This window comes from Oncorhynchus tshawytscha, linkage group LG31 (assembly GCF_018296145.1).
Source record: "Oncorhynchus tshawytscha isolate Ot180627B linkage group LG31, Otsh_v2.0, whole genome shotgun sequence".
NCBI lineage: Eukaryota > Metazoa > Chordata > Actinopteri > Salmoniformes > Salmonidae > Oncorhynchus > Oncorhynchus tshawytscha.
In genome coordinates, this window is record NC_056459.1 from 846,032 (window position 1) to 863,050 (window position 17,019).

Here is a 17,019-nt window from a genome sequence, read left to right on the forward strand (position 1 = left end):
AAACATTTCTAAAAAACAGTTTTTTGCTCTTCATTATGTGGTATTGTGTGTAGATTGTTGAGGGGGAAAAACTATTTAATCCATTTTAGAATAAGGCTGCAATGTAACAAAATGTGGAAAAAATCAAGGGATCTGAATACTTTATGAATGCACTATAATAGCTCCAGGGTGCCTATAATTTGTCCATACCATTTGTCTCTATTTTCTGCATTAAAATTGTGAACTTAAAAAAATAAAATAGGTTCTTCCTTGCTGAAAATCCAAGAATAGGGTGTCATACTGATTGATCACCCGGCATACTGTACTTTATAAGCCCCTTTCCTTGAATAAATGCAGTGGACCAAGTTGCTCCCCAACATGCTAATGCCATCTAGTGGAACACCAATGGTGTATTCCATTTGGTCCCATTCCATGTTTTAATCAGAACACAAGAGCACATCACTACATAATTGAAAGAAAAAATAATTGAAATAAATCATGAAATTCATATAAATGTATTTTCTTAATCTATACAAATAATTATTCAACACAAATATATATACACATGTGAAGTTGACAATTCCCCTCTCTCCACTGGGATTCTCTGCCTCAAACCCCATTACAGAGGCTGAGTCACTGGCTTACTGGTGCTCTTCCATATCGTCCCTAGGCGGGGTGCATCACTTGAGTGGGTTGAGTCACTGATGTGATTTTCCTGTTCGGGATGGCGCCCCTCCTTTCCTGATCTTTGTGGGCTATACTCGGCCTTGTCTCAGGATAGTAAGTTGGTGGTTGAAGATATCCCTCTAGTGGTGTAGGGGCTGTGCTTTGGCAAAGTGGGTGGGGTTATACCCTGCCTGTTTGGCCCTGTCCGGGGGTATTGTTGGATGGGGTTACAGTGTCTCCCAACCCCTCCTGTCTCAGCCTCCAGTATTTATTCTGCAATAGTTCATGTGTCAGGGGGCCAGGGTCAGTCTGTTAGCTTTAAGCCTCACCCTGGGGATTATTAGGTGACCGTGATGGTTTGAGGGCCAGATTGGGAATTTAGCCAGGACACCGGGGTTAACACCCCTACTCTTACGATGAGTGCCATGGGATCTTTAATGACCTCAGAGAGTCAGGACACCCGTTTAACATCCCCTCCGAAAGACGACACCCTACACCGGGCAGTGTCCCCAATCACTGCCATGGGGCATTGGGAAAAATTTTTAGACCAGAGGAAAGAGTGCCTCCTACTGGCCCTCCAACACCAAATCCAGTGTCCTGTGTGAATTTAAGTATGCCTGCTCTAATTCTCTCTCTTTTTCTTTCTATCTATCTCTCTCTCTCTCTCTCTCACTCTCTTTCTCTCGGAGGACCTGAGCCCTAGGACTATGCCTCAGGACTACCTGAACTGATGACTCCATGCTGCCCCCAGTCCACCTGGTCGAGCTGCTGCTCCAGTTTCAACTGTTCTGCCTGCGGCTATGGAACCCTGACCTGTTCGCGTGATACCTTGTCCCAGACCTGCTACTTTCAACTCTCTAGAGACATCAGGAGTAGACTGACATTTACTCCTGAGGTGCTGACTTGTTGCACCCTCTACAACCACGTATTATTTGACCCTGCTGGTCATCTATGAACATATAACATCAAGGCCATGTTCTGTTATAATCTCCACCCGGCACAGACAGAAGAGGACTGGCCACCCCTCATAGCCTGGTTCGTCTCTAGGTTTCTTCCTAGGATCCGGCCTTTCTATGGAGCTTTTCCTAGCCACTGTGCTTCTACACCTGCATTGCTTGCTGTTTGGGGTTTTAGGCTCTGTTTCTGTGCAGCAAATTGTGACATTAGGTGATGTAAAAATGGCTTTATAAATAAATAAAAAACATTGATTGATTGATGGCTACATGCAGCTCTTGATTTGATCTCACAACAAGCGCATCTACTCGACCACAGCTGTAAACACAGTCCAGTTCCAAGTAAATGGCACAGATCCATATATGGCAATAGTCTATCTGCATATAGGCCTACAACAAAATCTCTTGCATAGTACGTTTTGTTTCAGTATGTTGCATTGAAAGTGGCTAATATTGCATTGCTTCTGTCACAATTTCCACAGTAAAGGGAAACGTTGAAGAGGGAAAACTCTAGAAAGTTGAATGAAGTTAAATCTAAGAGCAGAAAAATCTGAAAATGTGATTCATATTATCACATAGGCAGGAGGCCTATATATTCTCATATTTGTGTTCTGCTGTGGCCTAAGTTGATTTATTTTATTTAAAGCTATATTCCGATATTTGTTCTATTCCTACTTTGATGTCTTAAAAATTATATGAAATTCGGGTATTGTAAGCCCCACAGCTGAGTATGTGTGCATATGGCGTTTACTCTGCAGTGTCCTCTAAAAATGTTGCTGAACATTGATGTCTAGAAAATGAGGCAATAAGAAATTCGGACTTGTAAGCCTTGTAGGCATTCTGCAGTGACGTCTAAAATTCTTTGAATTAATTAGCACCTTGGAGAGTGCTGTCCGTTTCACCACCATGTATAGTAGGCTACTTTCCACTACGTTGTGTTTGACACTTTTTTTCACAATGTGTTCCGGTACCTGAGCACTGATTAACACATGTAATGTCAACTCATCACATATTGTGAATTGGACAGTGGTCCCCAATAGGTTTACAAGATAATTACAATCTAGTGTTAATAGCATTCAGGGCGACTGGCATGCCAATAATTATTTTTTTTATTTAAGATTGAGGTTACCTGGCACACTCCTTAGACACACCATCACTGTCACTGTAGTGCAGCTAATAGTGGTCCTGCTGAACAGCCAGTCACTCTGACAATCTAGGATAGGAAATCACTATAAATATTTTAAAGTTTGTTTATTTATTTGATATGCATTTTTTTTTAGAGATGGGTGATCACGTGTCTGGGGGTTAGTTACGTTGAAGCGCCCGGTCAACCACGTGACGGAGCTATTTGCGGTGTCAAAGTGGAAAAGACACAGGTAAATGCCGAGTCTCTCGCTTATTGTCTGCGCGAGTCGGTTCGGCATAGTTCCTCATTATAAGTGTATTATTTTTTGGGCTTTGAGGTTTCATTTCGTCGAAATCCGATTAGGAGGTCGACAGAGAGACCGCTTGGTCGGTTTTTATAGCAGAATATCTGACATTCATCTGGGTTTCTGGTCAGTATCGCTTGTTATTTATTTTCTTTATTTTGGGCCTACGGGCCTACTTAGAGCCTCGGTGTCGTGTTTATTTAAACAGACATCGGTAGCGTTTTCAACGGAGGCGCGTTTGCTGGTGCTGCATAGTGCAACATGTAATGTGATTTGTGAGTTGGTTACCACGTTAATGTGCGGCCTATGCGTTTGTGGGCTCAGTAATATGCCCTACTAGTAACCATGTTTGCCAGTTAGGCTAAAAGTGATGATTTGCAACAATCTAGCTAGCTATCTAATCTTCGCCATGAGGTTGAGAAGAACGGAATCTCATCGACATCTTCGACCAGGCTGGATGGATGTTCCCTAAAAATTACATCTTAGCTCGCTAACATTTGGACAATGTTATGTTTATGAAGCAAATTGTATTTATTGAAAGTTAGCTAGTTAATGGTTGTGGTGAAATAATATTCATGGAGTTTATGTAACGTTGGGTAGCTTAGCTAGAGACGAATCGCTAGCTATCGTTAGCTAAATAAAACCATGTTTTGGATGTCAAATCCAGAGCGATGTGTGTATTACATCGTTCGCTAGTGGACGCCATTACAATCTGCTAAATTAGTTCGCAAACAAGTTACCATAATAGTTACAGTAGCTTGTTAGCTAGCCTCAGCTAACAAGCTACCATAGTAGCTATATTATCTTGTTAGTTAGCCTCCCAGCAAATGTGTGCCAAATAAATGTAATTTGCCAGGTCTCAATTAGCTAAAGTAGCTAAGTAATGTTCGCGAACTCAAATTTCATTGGACCCTATTTGGATATACTAAACATAACGTTAACTACCTAACTAGGTATAGAATCTAAGTTGGACAATTAGCTAGCTAGGACCATTGTTTAAAATTAGGTAACGTTAGCCTAGTTAACCATCTCTTTGGATAGGTCGTTACAACAGCCAGCCACAGTCAGAAACCCTGCGTATTTCTACAAAAACTCAAATTAAAATAGATACACAAGGCGAGGTATGGCTTAACATAACTACTAGCTACAAATTAAATGGCATTATGAACTGTATAACTGGCGACTGAGGTCAGCATGCATGCGCCTGGCCTGCCAAAAGGAGTCGCTGGATCGCGATGGGGACAAGGACACCCCGGCTGGCCTAACCCACCCCTACTCGGATGAAGCCTGCTCATGGTTCTCCAGATCGCAGCCGGCTGCGGCACAGCCTGGGGTCAAGCCCGTGTCTGTAGTGACGCCTCTAGCAGTGCCTTACACGGAACCCAAACTGGCTGCACCATCGTGCATACATTTACTTTGTCCCCCTATACCAAACGCAGGTTAAAATATCAAAACAAACTGAACCAATGACATTAATTTGGGGACAGGTCGAAAAGCATTAAACATGTATGGAAATTTAGCTAGTTAGCTTGCACTTGCTAGCTAACGTTAATTTGTCGTATTTAGCTAGTTTGCTGTTGCTGGCTAATTTTTCCTGGGATATAAACATTGAGTTGTTATTTTACCTGAAATGCACAAGGACCTCTACCCCAACAATTAATCCACACAAAATGGCCAACCAAATCGTTTCTAGTCATCTCTCCTCCTTCCAGGCTTTTTCATCTTTGAACTTATATGGTGATTGCATCTAAACTTTCATTGTATAACCACAACAACCGGCAACAAAGTTCGTCTTTCAATCACCCACGTGGGTATAACCAATGAGGAGATGGCACGTGGGTACCTGCTTCTATAAACCAATGAGGAGATGGGTGAGGCAGGACGTTCAGCACAATCTGCATCAGAAATAGGAATGACTTCTATTTTAGCCCTTGGCAACGCAGATGCTCGCAAGCGCAGTGGGTGCAATAATTGAATAACATGCAAAATAATTTTAGTAATCCGATCCCGCCACTCGGGATGCGGGTGTGATCATTCTACAGTGGTCCCTGCAGCGTACACTCAAACCGGTGTGATTAGAAGACTTATTTGCGTACATACAGTGCCTACGGAAAGTATTCCGATTCCTTGACTTTTTCCACATTTTGTTACATTACAGCCTTATTCTAAAATTGGTTGTTTTTTCCCCTCAATCTACACATACTAATGACAAAGCAAAAAAAGGTTGGTAGCATCCTTAGCCAATTTATATCAAATTTTGTATTCAGACCCTTGTTACTCTGTACTTTGTTTAAGCACCTTTGGCAACGATTACAGCCTCAAGTCTTCTTGGGTGTTACGATACAAGCTTGGAACACCTGTATTTGGGGAGTTTCTCCCATTCTTCTCCGCAGATCTTCTCAAGCCCTGTCAGGTCGGATGGGGAGCGTCGCTGCACAGCTATTTTCAGGTCTATCCAGATGTTCGATTGGGTTCAAGTCCGGGCTCTGGCTGGACCACTCAATGCCATTGACTTGTCCCGAAGCCACTCCTGCGTTGTCTTTGCTGTATGCTTAGTGTTGTTGTCCTGTTGGAAGGTGAACCTTTGTCCCAGTTTGAGGTCTTGAGTGCTCTGGAACTGGTTTTCATCAAGGTTCTCTCTGTACTTTGCTCCTTTCATCTTTCCCTTGATCCTGACTAATCTCCCAGTCCTTGCTGCTGAAAAACATCCCCACAGCATGATGATGGTGCTAGGTTTCCTCCAGACGTGAGGCTGGGCATTTCGGCAAAATCTTGGTTTCATCAGACCAGAGAATCTTGTTTTCTCATGGTCTAAGAGTCCTTTAGGTGCCTGTGGGCAAACTCCAAGAGGACGGTCATGTGCCTTTTTAACTGAGTGGCTTCTGTCTGAACTCTACCTTAAAGGCCTGATTGGTGGAGTGCTGCAGAGATGGGTTGTCCTTCTGGTAGATTCTCCCATCTCCACACAGGAACTCTGGAGCTCTGTCAGTTACCTTCGGGTTCTTGTTCACCTCCCTGGCCAGAGTTCTTCCCATTTGCTCAGTTGATTCCAAGATGGTGTAGCAGTGCAGACATTGTTTGTCGGTCTCACGTGTACATTTAGTCTTTTTTTGTATACATTTCTATATATTTTCAATCTCAACATTTTAAAAATGAAATATACCTTCCGGCATCCCGCCTCACCCAATGTGATACGGATCTGCTATTTGTAGACCTTATAACCAGAACATCCATCAGAAGCTAATTATCTACTAGCTATTTAGTCATTGTTAGCCACTGCTAGCAGCCTTTACATTCAGCACAGATACCAGCTGCTTTTAGCCTGGATAATACTTGCCAGCCTGCCTGCTCAGCGCGTTATTAACCCTGAGCATATCGGAATGTTTTTCTCCACTACAACACTGGATTTCTGCCCTAAGCCCTGGATCATTACTCCAGATCATCACAGCTAGCTAGCTGCCACTGAGTGGCCCAGCCCCAAAGCTAGCCTTGAGCCAGGCCCATCTCCCATCCTGCTCAGTGGACCCTATGATCACTCGGCTACACAGCAGATGCCTCCCGGACTCTTCACTAACACGACTAGAATCCACTACACCACCAGGTTTCTTGCTGTAAGCTCAGGACCTTTGCATTAGATCATCGCTGCTTCTGAGTGGGTATAGTGGCTAATGCCCCTGTCCTGAAGCTAGCACCAGTTAGCCGCGAGCCAGGTGCGTCTCACGGCTAGCAAACAAAATTACTCCAGCTACAATACCTCTTTTGCCAACTGGCCTAGAGCCTTTGTCAATACGGAGCACCGCCGTTCCATCACAACCGGTTTGCCGACGTTATTCCATCCACTGTGTCCTCAACCGGTCTTTGCTGGACGTCGGAGCAGACGCTTCTACTAGCCCTGGGCCAGCTAACTTTTTTTCTGTGTCTTCCTCTTGCTAGCGTAGTAACGACTACCTAGCGGCTTCCCTGTTTCATCTATTGCTGTTCACTGGACCCTATGGTCACTTGGCTACATAGCTGATGCCTGCTGGACTGTTCATTAATCACAGTACTCCATTTTGTTTCTGTCGGCCCCAGCTTCGAACTCAGGCCCTGTGTGTAGTTAACTGACCCTCTCTGCCCATTCATCGCCACTTTACCTGTTGTTGCTGTCTTAGCTGATTAGCTGTTGTCTTACCCATTGTTTTAGCTAGCTCTCCCAATCAACACGTGATTGCTTTATGCCTTGCTTTATGTCTCTCTCTAATGTCAATATGCCTTGCATACTGTTGTTTTGGATAGTTATCATTGTTTCAACATGCCTCTTTTGTCCCACCTCCCACACATGCGGTGACCTCACCCAGCATAACTAGTGTCCAGAGATGCAACCTCTTATCGTCACTCAATGCCTAGGTTTACCTCCACTGTACCCGCACCCTACTATACCCCTGTCTGTACATTATGCCCTGACTATCCTACCATGCCCAGAAATCTGCTCCTTTTATTCTGTCCCCAACCCATAAGATGACCAGTTTTGATGGTCTTTAGCTGTACCCTCATCATACTCCTCCTCGGCTGATGTGGAGGTTAACCCAGGCACTGTGTGATCCCAGGCGCTCTCATTTGTTGATCTCTGTAACCGTAAATGCCTTGGTTTCATGCATGTTAACATCAGAAGCCTCCTCCCTAAGTTTGTTACTCAGTACTTTAGCACACTCCGCCAACCGTGATGTCCTTGACGTGTCTTAATCCTGGCTTGGGAAGGTCACCAAATATTCTGAGATTCCCATCCACTAAAACATTAGCCGTCAAGATAGAACTACCAAAGGGGGAGGAGTTAGCCTGCAAACTTCTGTCATACTTTCCAAGTCTATGCCCAAACAGCTTGAGCTTCTAATTTTAAAAATTAATCTCTCCAGAAATAAGTCTCTGCCTGTTATAGACCCCCCCTCAGCTCCCAGCTGTACCCTGGACACCATATGTGAATTGATTGCCCCCCATCTATCTTCAGAGCTTGCACTATTAGGTGACCTAAACTGGGATATACAACCGGTTATGGCTGCAATCCCGATACCGGGATCAATATGACAACTACCAGTGAAAATAGAGGGTGCCAAAATTCAAACCACAGAAATCTCATAATTACAATTCCTAAAACATACATGTGTCATATCATTTTAAAGCTATTCTCCTTGTTAATCCCACCAAAGTGTCCGATTTCAAATAGGCTTTTCAGCGAAAGCACTACAAACGATTATGTTAGGTCTCCACCAAATCACAATAAGCACAGCCATTTTCCAGCTAAATATAACCTTCATAAAAACCAGAAATAAAGAAAATTAATCACTAACCTTGAATTATCTTCATCCGATGACATTCATAGGACTTCATGTTACACAATACATGCATGTTTTGTTTGATAAAGTTCATATTTATATAAAAATAGAGTTTACATTGGCTATTTAGATTCACTAGTTCCAGAAACATCAAGTGATTTTGCATAGCCACATTGTTTCAACATAAATACTCATCATAAATGTAGATGATAATATAGTTATACACATGGAATTATAGATATACCTCTCCTTAATGCGACCGCTGTGTCAGGTTTCAAAAAAACTTTACGGAAAAATAAATGCATGCAATCTGAGACGGCGCTCAATTTAACACCACAGCCGCAAAGATGGCGTCAACATAAACAAGAAATTACATGATAAATATTCCTTTACCTTTTGCTCTACATCAGAAAGCACTCCAGGAATCCCAGGTCCACAATAAATGTTTTTGTTCGAAAATGTCTTATCTCCAAATACCTTCTTTTGTTAGAGCGTTTGGTATACATATCCAAATGCTAATTCTGGTCAGCGTTATATCGGACAAACTTCAAAAAGTAATATTACCGGTCGATTAAACATTTCAAACTAAGTACAGAATCAATCATTAGGATGTTTTTAACATATAGCTTCAATAAAGTTCCAACCGGAGTATTCTTGTCTTCATGAGCAATGGAACGCGAGTGACTACCATGAGGAAAAAGTGGGATCACAAAATGGCTGCTTGATGGACAGCTGATATATTCTGCTCTCATTCACTCCCACAACAACAACAGAAGCCTCATTATAATTTCTATTGATGGTTGACATCTAGTGGAACCCATAGGCAGTGCAACATCGTTCATATCTCGGGGATTTCATATGAGTTCTGTTATACTCAGACATCATTCAAACAGTTTTAGAAACTTCAGTGTTTTCTATCCAATACTAATAATAATAATTTGCGAATATTAGCAACTATGACTGAGGAGCAGGTCGTTTGATATGGGCACCTTTTCAACCAAGCTACTCAACACTGCCCCTGCAGCCATAAAAAGTTAACACCCCGGCAGTCCTACAATCTAAGCTTGATGCCCTCAATCTCACACAAATTATCAAGGAACCCACCAGGTATAACCCCAAATCTGTAAACATGGGCACCGTCATATTATTCTGACCAACTTGCCCTCCAAATAAACCTCTGCTGTTTTCAATCTGGATCTCAGCGATCACTGCCTCATTGCCTGCATCAGCTAAGGGTCCGTGGTCAAATGACCACACCTCATCACTGTCAAACGCTCCCTAAAACAATTCTGCGAGCAGGCCTTTGTAATCGATTTGGCCTGGGTATGCTGGAAGAATATTGACCATCCCGTCAGAGGATGCCTGGTCGTTCATTAAAAGTAATTTCCTCACCATCTTAAATAAGCATGCCCCTTTCAAAAATGTAGAACTAAGAACAGATATAGCCCTTGGTTCACTCCAGACCTGACTGCCCTCGACCAGCACAAAAACATCCTGTGGCGGACTACACTAGCATCGAATAGTCCCTGAGATGTGCCACTTTTCAGGGAAGTCAGGAACCAATACACATAGTCAGTTAGGAAAGCAAAGGCTAGCTTTTTCACAGAAATTTGCATCCTGTAGCCTTAACTCCAAAAAGTTCTGGGACATTGTAAAGTCCATGGAGAATAAGAGCACCTCCTCCCAGCTCCCCACTGCACTGAGGCTTAGGAAAGACTGTCACCACTGATAAAACCACAATAATCGAGAATTTCAAGAAGCATTTCTCTACCTCTGGTCATGCTTTCCTCCTGGCTACCCCGGCCAACCGCTCCGTATACCCCGCAGCTACTTGCCCAAGCCTCCCCAGCTTCTCCTTCACCCAAATCCAGATAGCTGATGTTATGAAAGAACTGTAAAACTTGGACCTGTATAAATCAGCTGGGCTAGACAATCTGGACCCTCTCTTTTTTAAATTATCCACTTCAATTTTGCAAGTCCTATTACCAGTCTGTTCAACCTCTCTTTCGTATTGTCCGAGATCCCTAATGATTGGAAAGCTGTCGCGGTCATCTCCCTCTTCAAAGGGGGAGACACTCTAGACCCAAACTGTTATAGACCTATATTCAGCCCGCCCTGCCTTTTCTAGTCTTCGAAAGCCAAGTTAACAAACAGATCACTGACCATTTCGAATCCCACCATACCTTCTCTGCTGTGCAGTCCGGTGCACCTCAGCCATGCTCAAGGTACTAAACGATATCATAACCGTCATCGATAAAAGACAGTACTGTGCAGCCTTCATCGACCTGGCCAAGGTTTTTGACTCTGTCAATCACCACATTCTTATCGGCAGACTCAACAGCCTTGGTTTCTCAAATGACTGGTTCACCAACTACTTCTCAGAGTTCAGTATGTCAAATCGGAGGGCCTGTTATCTGGACCTCTGGCAGTCTCTATGGGGGTACCACAGGGTTTAATTCTTGGGCCGACTCTTTTCTCTGTATATATCAACGATGTCGCTCTTGCTGCGGGTGATTCCCTGATCCACCTCTACGCAGACGACACCATTCTGTATACATCTGGCCCTTCTTTGGACACTGTTAACCAACCTCCAAACGAGCTTCAATGCCATACAACACTCCTTCCGTGGTCTCCAACTGCTTTTAAACGGCAGTAAAAAACTAAATGCATGCTCTTCAACCATTCGCTACCCGCACCAACCCACCATCACTACTCTGGACGGTTCTGAATTAGAATATGTGGACAACTACAAGTTCAGTCTGGTTAGACTGAACTCTCCCTCCAGACTCATATTAAGCATCTCCAAAATTAAATTGAGAATCGGCTTCCTATTTTGCAACACAGCCTCCTTCACTCACGCTGCCAAACATACCCTCATAAAACCTACGATCCTCGACTTCGGCGTTGTTATTTACAAAATAGCCTCCAACACTACTCAGCAAATTGGATGCAGTCGATCACAGTGCCATCCGTTTTGTCATCAAAGCCCCATATACCACCCACCACTGCAACCTGTATGCTCTCGTCAGCATGAGCTCAGCGGGGAATTTGCCTCCGGATGAAAGTGACGAGGGCGACAATGAAAACAATCCAACATCGGATGAAGCCATTCTGAGGCTATTCAACTCCGACACCGAAGGAGATTACTTTTATTTTTTATTTTTTTATTTAACCTTTATTTAACTAGGCAAGTCAGTTAAGAACACATTCTTATTTTCAATGACGGCCTAGGAACAGTGGGTTAACTGCCTGTTCAGGGGCAGAACGAAAGATTTGTACCATGTCAGCTCGGGGATATGAACTTGCAACTTGCAACCTTTCGGTTACTAGTCCAACTCTCTAACCACTAGGCTATCCTGCCACCCCACTTCAATGGTTTCTGTGCACAGGAGGAGGAAGATTGTGACCAATGACTTTCTTGGTAGGCTACTGTTTAATTTGTGTTACAAGCCGTGGTTCGTTTAAAGGCTGTGTAAAGTTATTTTGTTTCAATGTACCGGTAGGCACCTGCGGTTTATAGACATGCGCGGCTTATTTATGTACAAAAGACATTAAAAAAATAGTTCCGTGTGTGCGGTTTATATTGAGGTGCGCTTAATCGTCCAGAAATTACGGTAAACAGGATGCGCCTGAGCTCAATTTCGAGTCTCATAGCAAGGGTCTTAATACTTTTTATATTTATTTGTTTTTTTATACATTTGCAAACTTTTCTTAACCGGTTTTCACTTTGTCATCATGGAGTATTGTGTAGATGAAAATAAAAAATCTTTTTTTTTTTTTTTTACAATAAGGCTGTAATGTAACAATGTGGAGGAAGGGGTCTGAATACTTTTGAAATGCACTGTATGCGTGTGTGTATACATGTCTCTTTTACAAATGGCCCCTTTGTCTTTAAAGTAATTGACGCAGGAGGGCAAAAATGCATCTGATGCACTTAGCTGTTCAACGAGTGGTCTGAGGCAGGTGTTTTAGATTACAATTTAAGTGCAATGTTAATAATTATGGTTTTGGGAAACCAGTATATTTAACAATGCTCCTAAGAACATTTTAATGATGAACTTAAGCTCCTGGGATCCGGGCCCTTGGCCTTTACGATATAACTATCTATGCTCTATTCCCAGTTCTGGGGTTAAACTCCATGTTTTTTGGGGGGTACTGTTTTTCTAGGTAGTACATTTGCTCCCTAACATTGTGTGAAAGATGCGCATTAACAATTGCTATTGAAAATCAAAATGGTTATTTCTAGATTGTTACCAGGCCACACTCATTTATAGGTTAATTAAGCCACTGATTCTCAGGAACTGCAAAACTGCCATAAGCAGTCTTACTAACTAGTTTTTTAACTAACCCTGGTCGTACTTTACAATATTCATTCTGTAATTAGTGAATAATTTGCACTTAAATCCGTGGTTATGTTCCCAAACCCTACCTTACTAATTTGTTTCACCTAACCACCAAAAATGCATGGTTTTAGTGTCTGTTGGATTTTCCAAATGGTAATTTGACGTTGAACCTCTCTCCCAACTCTTTCTCAGGTGTTATTCCTTTGTAAATACTGTTATTTGTATATACTGTAAATGATGACGTCTGTGGGCGGAAACCGAGCCTGCGGCAGTTGGGAGCAGCAGACAGGCCAGACACAGCACAAGCAGAGACCTCAGGTTGGTACCTCGCCCTTGACCCTTCTGCCCACACTGGATGTCATGCACTTACTTACGACACACACAGACCCAACAGCTGATTCTTTGTTTCCAGGGCCTAAAATGAACTTTTTGGTCCACCAGCCACTGTGGCAAGTAGATGGCCAAATCTACCAGACACTCCCAATTGTATTTATTTTACCAGCCAAAATATTTATTTGATATTTATTTGTTTGTTTTTACAAAAAAGCATGCTTAATTTTTCTAAAACAAAAAATATTTTAGTAGGAAGTAATGTGATATATTCCTCAATTTATTTGTTACCCAAGTCGCTTGACTAAAATATCTGATGAGACCATTTTTATCTGCCACTTTAAGGGTGGGAGGTTTTGGATCTGACTAGTAGTAGACAGCATCTCTTAAAGCAGCAGATTCAAACTAACATTAAAAATCAACCGACCGTGTCAACAAAACAATGTAAATACTAGAGATGACTATTTAGTCGATTGGTCGACTGAATCTCTTTCGTCAAGCAGTCGCAATTTATTTTTCTTTTCATGGTGCACCTCTCTGATTCGCGCCTGTCTTAGTGGACTAATTCATTGCGGAGGCCACGGGGATGGCACAGTCCATCACTTGAAGGCATGTGATAGTAAAATTGTATATGGTTATTATGTAAAAAATAATGTCGCTACACTAAAATGTAATATTAGTTTATAACAAATGAGCCTTCTCCCGCGTTGGATTGGCGTCTTTCCTCATGTTGCTACACTATTTACAAAAGTATGTGGACACCCCTTCAAAATTTGGATTCTTCTTTTTCAGTCACACCTGTTGCTGCCAGGTGTATAAAATCAAGCACACAGCCATGCAATCCTCATAGAAAACATAGAAGAACTGTGACTTTCACTGTGGTACCGTCATATTACGTATCTTTCCAACAAGTGAGTTCATCAAATGTATGCCCTGCTAGAGCCCCACTCAACTGTAAGTGCTGTTATTTTGAAGTGGAGCAACAAGGCTCAGCCGCAGCGTGGTAGGCTGCCACACAAGCTCACATAACTATGAGTGCTTAAGCATGTAGCGCGTAAAAAATAATCGGTTCTTGGTTGCAACACTCGCTACTAAGTTCCAAACTGCCTCTGGAAGCAACGTTGGCACGATAACTGTTCGTCGGGAGCTTCATGTAGTGGGTTTTCATGAGCAGCCGCACTCATGCCTAAAATCACCATGCGCAATGCCAAGCGTTGGCTGGAGTGGTATTAAGCTCGCCGCCATTGGTCTCTGGATCAGTGGAAATGTGTTCTCTGGAGTGATGAATCATGCTTCACCCTCTGGCTGTCTGACGGATGAATCTGAGTTTGGTGGATGCCCGACTGGATAGTGTCAACTGTAACGTTTGGTGGAGGAGGAATAAATGTTTGGGGCTGTTTCATGGTTTGGGCCCAGTGAAGGGAAATATTAATGTTAAAGCATGCAATGACATTCTAGACTATTCTGTGCAGTTTGGGGAAGGCCCTTTCCTGTTTCAGCATGACATTGCCTCTGTGCACAAAGCGAGGTCCATACAGAAATGGTTTGTCGAGATTGGTGTAGAACTTGACTGGCCTGCACAGAGCCCTGACCTCAACCTCATCTAACACCTTTTGGGATGAATTGGAATGCCGAATGAGCCATGACTAATCGCCCAACATCAGTGCCTCACCTCACTAATGCTCTTGTGGCTGAATGGAAGCAAGTCCCCGCAGCAATGATCCAACATTTAGTGGAACGCCTTCCCAGAAGAGTACAGGCTGTTATAGCAGCATAGGGGGGACCAACTCTATATTAATGCCCATGATTTTGGAATGAGCAGATGTCCACATACATTTGGTCATGTAATGTAGCTACAAATCATAACTCGCACATACTTGGTCATCATTTTTTCAGTTCGCACATCTATTTTTAGGTACATATGTAAGTACAATTGTTGCACTGTAAAGCCTTGAAATTTGACTTGCAGATGAAGCATCATGCTCTCCCCCACCTCCTATGTAAAGAAATTAGACTACAACCAGCCACGGGTACCGGGAGGCAGGACAGACGGCAGACTGTCAAACCAGCATGGCTTCCCTGTCATTGCTCTCTTTGACATGTGACCTGTCATATCAGTAGATCACTAGAAGATGCATATCGTTCATTCTAGCAGGAGAGGGCTCTGCAGACTTTTCTGATTTAGTGCATTGAAAATAATGGCCTAGTTAATTTCAGTGAAAAAAGTAGCCGGCTGCAAATGAGTAGTCAGCTGTTCAGCGCTAGTGGAAGGCACTTGAGTTCTGGACAATTTTATGTTGTCTGAATCACCCACCTGTGGAATTTTATGACGCTGAATCGTTAGATTGCCAATTCTGATTGAATCAACATTCAGCATTTACTGTAAATGCAGTGTCTACTTTAGAATGGTAGTGTGTTTTAAGTCCAAAAATTGATGTATTAACTACAGATAGACAAAGGGGCAATCAATAGTGTGAAAGTTTGAGCATGTGTCTGTTAGGCCTAAGGATTTTTCACATCACCATGAATTAGATTCACCAATAAAGGCCTCACTTTAATTCCATAGGCTCAGATTCTCACTATGCAGCTGTTGCAAGAGTGCATTTTTCACTGGCTGTCCACTGGTTTCAAAAACAATGATTGATATGCAGCTTAAACTCCATTATTGGGTTGAAATACACAATTAGATTTGTAAACAGCCATCCACAACGACCACAATCCGTAAGGTGCAAATAGCTGAAGGAGAGTGCAGCAGTGTGATTCACATCAATGCGCTAGATATCAAGAAGTGATTTCCGTATCACCGTGGACTACACTGCTGTCATCCTTAACTTTATTCAAGTTGAATAATCTTTGCATGCCGACAGCAGTCGCACCATTGGAAGACAGCTTATTCCTGCTCTTTTACCGCGATCCATCAAACCCATTTGGTATGTCATCATAGTGGTCTCTGACTTGTGGTCAGACTCGCTCAGGTGGGACAAACGTATACTTGCCTTTTTTTTTCAATGCTGATTTGAATGTCATTAGGAAAACAAGTGTTAAAAAAGTACTTGTTGCTTGATCGAGTCTCCGTGCTGACAAGGTGAAAATCTGTCGTTCTGCCCCTGAACAAGGCAGTTAACCCGCTGTTCCCTGGTAGGCTGTCATTGTAAATAATAATTTGTTCTTAACTGACTTGCCTAGTTAAATTTTAAATAAATAACATTTGAGACGACTGAGTCATTTTTTTTTAAGGCTATTTGTGGTCACTCAGAAGTTGTTCCACCCTTCTCTACACAGGCCACTGCTGAGCAGATCCGACTCGCGCAGATGATTTCGGACCACAATGATGCTGATTTTGAAGAAAAAGTTAAGCAGGTGAGAGCGAACATGGCATCCCAGTGCCCTTTAAGACCCTTTTTGCTGCCTGAAGGGAGAACCGTTACATTAGTGTAAATTCATAGAGATCTAGAAGTGTCTTAGCCTCTCTTGACACTTTTTCTCTGGTCTGGTAGCTAGAGCTTAAAGGAGAATTGTCAAAAAATATTCCATAACCCTTTACACTTGTGGGAATTGGGTAGGGCTAAATTGAAACGTTTCTCACTGAATAAATATGAAAAGCATTACATTCCATTCTGGAAGTATTCTGACCACTTGACTTTTCACATTTGATGTTACAGGCTTATTCTAAAATTAATTAAATACAGAGGGTCTTCAGTCTACACACAATACCCCATATTGACAAAGTGAAAACGGGTTTTTTGAGATGTATTAAACTTATTTACATACGTATTCAGACCCTTAGCTATGATACTCGAAATTGAGCTTTGGTGCATCCTGTTTCCATTGATCATCCTTGTTTCTACAACTTGATTGGAGTCCACCTGTGGTGAATTCAATTGCTTGGACATGATTTGGAAAGGCACACGCCTGTCTGTAAGGTTCCACAGTTGACAGTGCATGTCAGCGCACAAACCAAGCCATGAGGTCGAAGGAATTGTCCGTTGAGCTCCGAGACAGGATTGTG

General features: G+C 42.6%; 1 protein-coding gene across 9 annotated transcripts in view; it reads left to right on the forward strand.

Annotated features, from left to right (window-relative positions):
- The first annotated feature begins 2,892 nt into the window (after positions 1 to 2,892).
- The window catches only part of LOC112230007 (ubiquitin-associated protein 2-like), a 50,757-nt gene continuing 36,630 nt past the window's right edge, over positions 2,893 to 17,019 (forward strand). For 8 of the 9 annotated variants that reach the window (XM_024396209.2, XM_024396211.2, XM_024396215.2 and 5 more), the window contains exons 1-3: positions 2,981 to 3,154; positions 12,873 to 12,998; positions 16,293 to 16,370. In XM_024396209.2, the coding sequence (XP_024251977.1) occupies positions 12,915 to 12,998; positions 16,293 to 16,370 (162 nt within the window). In that variant the 5' untranslated portion in view covers positions 2,981 to 3,154; positions 12,873 to 12,914. The other variant, XM_024396210.2, reaches the window with a different exon arrangement.